This window comes from Lolium rigidum, chromosome 6 (genome assembly GCF_022539505.1).
Source record: "Lolium rigidum isolate FL_2022 chromosome 6, APGP_CSIRO_Lrig_0.1, whole genome shotgun sequence".
NCBI classification, from domain to species: domain Eukaryota; kingdom Viridiplantae; phylum Streptophyta; class Magnoliopsida; order Poales; family Poaceae; genus Lolium; species Lolium rigidum.
Genome location: NC_061513.1, coordinates 139,276,858 through 139,283,488, shown reverse-complemented (window position 1 = coordinate 139,283,488; position 6,631 = coordinate 139,276,858). Strand labels below are relative to the sequence as shown.

General features: G+C 46.1%; 1 protein-coding gene across 1 annotated transcript; it reads left to right on the top strand.

Annotated features, from left to right (window-relative positions):
- The first annotated feature begins 771 nt into the window (after positions 1-771).
- LOC124664331 (transcription initiation factor TFIID subunit 11-like) lies at positions 772-3,070 on the top strand. Its single transcript, XM_047201875.1, has 4 exons — positions 772-1,106; positions 1,567-1,654; positions 2,317-2,416; positions 2,712-3,070. Exons 1-4 carry the CDS (start codon positions 772-774, stop codon positions 2,837-2,839), a joined length of 651 nt encoding a protein of 216 aa, XP_047057831.1. The 3' UTR covers positions 2,840-3,070.
- Positions 3,071-6,631: the final 3,561 nt, after the last annotated feature.

The window sequence follows — 6,631 nt, the reverse complement described above, 5'->3', positions numbered from 1 at the left end:
ATAGGCATATCGTCGGAGCTGCAAATGGCCACCGCATATGCTACAAGGCCTTTCGGCGGAGCTACATGCAGTATGCGGCGGTGTTGCAAGGGGCTGACGGCGGAGCGGCGGTGCTCCCGGCGGAGGATGATGATACTGCCATACGTGTATGGCGGAGAGGAGGGCCACGATGCTGCAACCAGCGGCTGACGATGCTACCATCAGCGGTTGGTGGTTCTGCCGGCGGCGGTCGGCGAGTTCTCGCCGGACCTTCGCTCGATGGCGTGGGCGCGGTGGTGCTGCAAGGAGCTGAAGGTGGTGCTACCAGCTCGTGGGACGTGGTGCTGCAAGGAGAGGCGGCGGAGCTGCCGGCTGGGGTTGGCATGGCGCTGGCAGCTACGGGAAGACTGGGGCTTTGTTTCTGGGGAAGAGAGACGGGGAGGAGGACGAAGCGGTGTGAAGCACGGACTTTCTTATCTGTTCTTTTAATTATTGGAAAAGGACACGTGTCAACCTATCGATCCGGAGGTTCTGAAGTGCAAATCCTCCGGAGGATTATCAGCAGTGCCCTTTTCAGAAACTGTTGGAGCCGTATCCGAAATCTAAATTCTTCTTCTTCCCGGTCCGACCACTGAAAGAAGTCTCCGGTCGTCTGGGCCGAAACTATCATCCGACTAGGTAAATTGACGAGGGCAATATCGGCCCATAGTTAGAATGACCTCGAAACAGAACCCCACTACGCGAAACAAAATTCAGGCCCCCAACTCGCAGTTCCAGAATCCACCGTGACCCATGAAGGACCCGTTCGAGGCAGCCGTCGAGGAGCAGGAGTCGCCGCCGGAATCGCCGGCGCAGCCCGAGGAGGATGCCTCCGCCGCGCCGCCCCACGCCCTAGCCGACGACTACGACGGAGCAGAGGCCTCCGGCGGCCCTCGCGCCCTGCCGCCGCGGCCGCGGCCTCCGTCGCAAGCCGCGCCCTCGACCTCCGCCGCCCCGCCGGCGCCCAAGGCCAAGGTGCCGGCCCATAAGGAGCAGGATGACGAGGACGAAGAGGAAGACCAGATGGAGGTCGACATCGATAAGCTGCCCTCCGGCACCAGCGACCCCGACAAGCTCGCCAAGATGAAGTCGGTATTCTCTGTCCTTGCTCGACCTAGCTTTGCCCTATATGGTTCTAGTAATTCGTTTGTTTTTTTAGATCAAATTACTAGATGTTTTCTATTCTCAAAACACATATACCTTTGTGAATTCGCTAGCCTGCGTACCATAATTTGACTTAAATCAACCGCATAAACATCAACGTGCAAGTAGGAAGCATACAGGTGTCTAGGAAATACAGATCCTTACGCAAATCTATGTGGTATCATCGTTTACACATTTGATTTGTTTAGCTACTCGCGGATCGTACCTTTCCCCCAGATGATTTATAAGATCGACAGGAAGCTGGCTGTACTCAATTGTTATCCGAGTAATTATAATAACAGATCAAATTGCCATTCTCACGTTTTTGATTTATGTTCCAGCAGAATTTTATACTACGTAGTGATACAGAATTGTGTATTAAGTAACATGAACTTCCTTTTGTAGTGCCCTACTGTCCCAATTTACTGAAGATCAGATGAACCGTTACGAGTCATTCCGGAGATCTGGATTCCAGAAATCTAATATGAAGAAGGTTTGGCCCCTTTCCATCTTCCGTTGAAGCTAACTTAAATCATGTAAACTGAAGAATCTGGTACATGTGTCATGTTCATCTCTCTCAGTTTGCCTCATTGTTTGAGGTTATAAGCAAGTATGTTTGTATAATGTGGATTGTTTTCCTTCTTGATTGTTGTGTTCACATTATCATTTCGCTTGGTTGATCTTAAGACTTATGACTGTCTTCCTGTTAAATCACTTATTGTTTTCGGATAGATGTTTCCTCTGTGATATGTCTCTTTTTTTAACCATACTTATATATGACATGTGTCTATATTTGTTGAATCATAGACAGACTTCGTGATTTGTTGCTTTCACCTTCAGTTGAGACTAATCTGGTTTTCATCACATGCCACTATCATTTGTATGCAGTTTCCTCAAATTTGAAGAAATAACTAGTAAAATATGTTTTTGTAGGTGGCTAGGATGCATTGCTTACAGAATCATTCTAAGATTGAAACTATTCCTTGCTAATATGTTTTGGAGTCGGTTATTACTGATTACCATGTGTATGAAGTGATTGTGTCAACAAAATGCTCTAGCAGTTGCAGGGAAACATGATTAAATTTATTTTATCATCAGTGATTCAAGTGAGTTTATGCTTACATTTTTTTGCTCGACTTTTTATCCTTTTGGCAGCTATTGGCAAGTATCACTGGCAGTCAAAAGATATCTATGCCAACCACTATCGTAGTATCAGGAATAGCAAAGATGTTTGTTGGTGAGGTTATTGAAACAGGCAAGTACAGAGTACTCATCATGTTTACTTTAATCTCTCTACACCTATGATATCGATGTATGCAATACTTTTTTTACTTACGTTGTGGCATGACAAGCAAAGTATGTGCTTTTTATAATTATTAACTGATTATTTATAATTGGTCGTCTATATATGTCCATGCCAAAAGCAATTCCTGGTTTCCAGCTGAGTTTGATATACTATGAAATACATGTTCTTTGTTAGCAAAATGTTGGTAGGATGAGCACCTTGAGTTTAGAAATTGTTTTTGAAGAATTCAACCTGCATGATGCAGCTAGAATAGTAATGAGCGAGAGGAAGGATTCTGGACCGATCAGACCTTGCCACATCAGAGAAGCATATAGAAGACTGAAGCTTGAAGGGAAGATACCGAAGCGATCAGTTCCACAGCTCTTCCGCTAGATGGAAGCATCTCTGTTGATTGTTGATGTCAGTCAGGCTTTGTGTGATTCTCTCTCGGAGAAAAAAGACTAGTAAGTATGATATAGTGATGGAACTATAGATGCCTTCTCGTATTCCATCTGAAATGGTATTACGATGTTACTCATGTAATATGGTGTGTACTAGCTGCAAGCTTTGACAGTTCCGTGCTTATATGTCACACAAGTAGCTGTACTGTTTGATGCGATTGTATCCTGGTTACCCTTGATTTTGTTGTTGATTACACGTTGTCCGAGCAACACCCAGGTTCAAGTCCTCGACTTGGCATGGGTGTTTGCATTTACCTGGATTTATTTCAGGATTTAATTGGCGCTATGCTTTCAGTGGTAGGTGACGTGCCCGTCAACAGCGAGGCGTCAGTGGTGACTTCGTCAACCTCAAGATATGCCGGCTCAGTCCCTCGAAGGTGCTCATAGGGGTAGGATGTGCGTGCGTTCATAGGGGTGTTTGTACCTGCGTGTTTGTGAGCGTCTGCGTTGCGTTGTACTGTGTTCTAAAAAAAAAAGCAATATACGTGACCTGACTCGAATATCTGTCGCTGGTGGTGGCGGGCACCTCACCGCCGCTCACCTCCTCCATTGCCTCTTTCTGATCTCTTTTGCACAGCGGTGACACTTGTATTATTGGACATGGTGTATTAGAAAAAAATATTTAAATCTATTTTAAGTTGTTAAAAAATTTGAAAAAAAAAATCTTATTGTGCAGCTGGACATCTATGTTAGCTCACAAAAAAATTGCAGGAATAAAAATATTTACCGTGGCCTATGTAAAAATATTTTTAAAATGTTTAGTAAATTGTCTTTTTTACACAGGCCACAAAAATTAATATTTTTTCACGACATTTTGTGTGCAGGCATAGAACGTGCTGAAGTACACCCCGAATATTGTTTTGGCATTTTTTAACATTTTAAAATATGTTTTTCGGAAATGGATCCATCTACACCCATGAGCTCAAAATGGGTTTCCCATATTAACATGCATATGATACTAGGGACATAATGCATGGTACTATGCAGTAGTGCTAGAGTTTTCTTATATTTACTGATTTGTAGAGTTTTTTTTTGCATGGTAATACGATTCTCATTGATAAATAAAAGACGAGATACAAAGTACGTATACACCGATCTTACAGATATGAAAAGATAGGATAAACCTATGTGACAAACCAACGCCTATCCATCTTCTTTGGCACCACCGTAGCAGCCACCAAGGAAAAAATGGACAGATCACCTCTTCACCCGAGCTCGACGCGGCTCCATCGCTGATCATCAGCTTTTCGGACCTCCAATGTAGTTTTCCATAGGACAAACCATTGCCGTTGAAAGAATCAGACCAGGGCAGCATGTCCCTGGACACGTCATGGAACTGATTTGTAGAGTTCTAATGTAAAGTTATGTATAAAACCTACTTAATACTCCGTATTTATCTTTCTATTTCTACGTGACATTATACTGTACTATCTAATACGTATGATACATCATAAACTCCCTAATTATTAATTATATAAGGACATCTTAGTTTTTTTTTTACATGAGGACATCTTAGTTGCAAGTATAAAATGCATGGCGTCTCTGATATTGCAATAGGTAGTTAACAGGTAAAACCCCCTTACAAAGAGAGATCCAATCCAAGAAAAAGCTTTTGCGAAATTGATGGAACCATGGAAGAGAAGTGGGGGATGTGGCGTCAAGGGGACGAAGACCTCACCGGCGCCGCCGGCGCCGCCGGTGGCTGCTCTCGGCGACGATCTCCTCGGCGAGATCCTGCTCTGCCTCCCCGACATGGCGTCACTCGCTAGCGCCGCCCTCGTCTGCAAGAGCTGGGGCCGAGTGGCCCGCGTCCCAGCCATCTTTCGCCGCTTCGGCTCCCTTCGCAGGCCCCAATTCGTCGGCTTCATCCTCGCCGAAGGCAGCGACATGAACGTCCCTTACCACTGCCCTAACCTATGCTTCGTCTCCGCCAAATCCCGCAACCCCGATGCGGCCTCGGCCGCCGCCGACGGCGACTTCTTCTTGGAAGAAGTCCCCGACATAGATCCGGCCGGCGACGAAGGCAATAGACGCTACGACGACCAGTGGCGCCTCCGCGGCTGCGACGGCGGCCTCCTCCTCCTCGCGCGCGGTCGCACCGCGGTAAAGCTCGCCGTGTACAACCCCCTCGCACGGACCGCCATCTTCTTCCGCGTGCCCAGCGCCTGGCGCGATTCTTCTCACGTGGCCCGCTACGCCATCGTCGCGGATGATTCTGACGCCACGTTCCGAGTCGTCGGCGCGCTGTATTGGGCCGGCTCATCCTCCGCCGTCTTCTCCTCCCGCACCCGCGAATGGGACATGATCGAGTCGTCGGATGCCACCCGTGTGCTACCTATTTTCTCCGGATGCCAGAGCGACGGCATGCCCGCCGGCCGGTATGTGTACTGGCGGTCCAACACCAAGAAGACCCAAGACTACTGGAACAAAGAGAAGATATTGGTGCTGGACACCGAAACAATGGTGTGGTCAGTTATCAGACCGCCATTCCCTCCAGGCGAGTCGTACTGCATTGCGGACATGGCGGAGCACGGTGGGCTCTGCATCGTGTCCAGCAAGGGCCAATGCGTACAGCTCTGGATCCGTAGCAGCAGCGATGGTGAGTGGGTGCTCAAAAAGGAAGTGTCGTTGCTCAAGGAGTTTGGGTACTTGAAGAAGCAGCTTCCTCGTGATGAGTGGATGAAGAGGGTGCGCATCCTGGCAATGAAGGTCAGCTATGTCTACATGGAGTTTTGGTCCGTAAACAAGCCTCATTCCTACCTTCTTGTGCTCAATCTGAACACCATCAAGCTGGAGATTTTTCCCAACAAGTCGACCGAGCCGTACAGAGGTCCTGCGTTTCCGTTCTTCGTACCGTTGGCACCTCTGCCTGCTCCAGATGATGACAAAACACTTCCAGGTGCTTGATACAACGGAGAAGGTAATGTCTAACTCGATTGGTCAATTTATTTTCTATGGTTCCTACTTCATTGTTTGGTGTAGATATATATCCCTCTCAGATCATGATTTTGTGATTATTTTCTTGGTTAGAAATTTGGTGCGATCATGTGTCCCCATTTGCTAAAGAAGCAAGCTTAAATTAACTAAAAAAACTCCAAAATGCTGCTCATGAATTTCGTTAGTATTCTTAGAGTGTGTATAGTATTCCCTGGTCGTCAACCAATTTTCCTAGAACCGGTCATGTGTACATCTTTCTTATTTCAGAAACAACTAATAAATTGTTTGTATACACTTATTTAATTTTCTTTGATATTACAAACAAATTCCCTGCAAAACTAATTACAAACAAACTGTCAGCCAATCGCATGAATATATGTTTTCCACCTGAAAATGGATGATTTTGAAATAAAACATTAGGTACCATGGCAACTATTTGCTACTCTACTTGGTTTAGTCACTGAAAACATTGTTGTCTATAGTTAGCTTCTGATTTTTCTATGCTATTCTTGAGTTGGTTTTCAGTGTTTATCCATTTGTAATCTGTTTCTCGACCTCCTTTTTTTTTTACGAAAGATGAAAAAACACAAGAACAACAGAGAAAGAGGGAAAAACTAGCTAGAGCTTCGCTCGAGAGCGACGAGAGAAACAGACGGCGACCTAGTCAGGTTCCTTTGGTCTTTCTGTCAAAGCTAGAATCCTCCGCCGCCCTGCATCAACCCATAGCCGCGCCTCGGACATGATTGTGTGAAATAGCTCTGCCGGCGAGTTAGCCGTATGACTGAAT

Coding starts and splice junctions, on each gene's coding strand:
- LOC124664331 (XM_047201875.1), top strand. CDS start 772: ATGAAGGACCCGTTCGAGGCAGCCGTCGAGGAGCAGGAGTCGCCGCCG. Junction 1,107..1,566: donor GACAAGCTCGCCAAGATGAA/GTCGGTATTCTC, acceptor TTCCTTTTGTAG/TGCCCTACTGTCCCAATTTA. Junction 2,417..2,711: donor TGGTGAGGTTATTGAAACAG/GCAAGTACAGAG, acceptor TGCATGATGCAG/CTAGAATAGTAATGAGCGAG.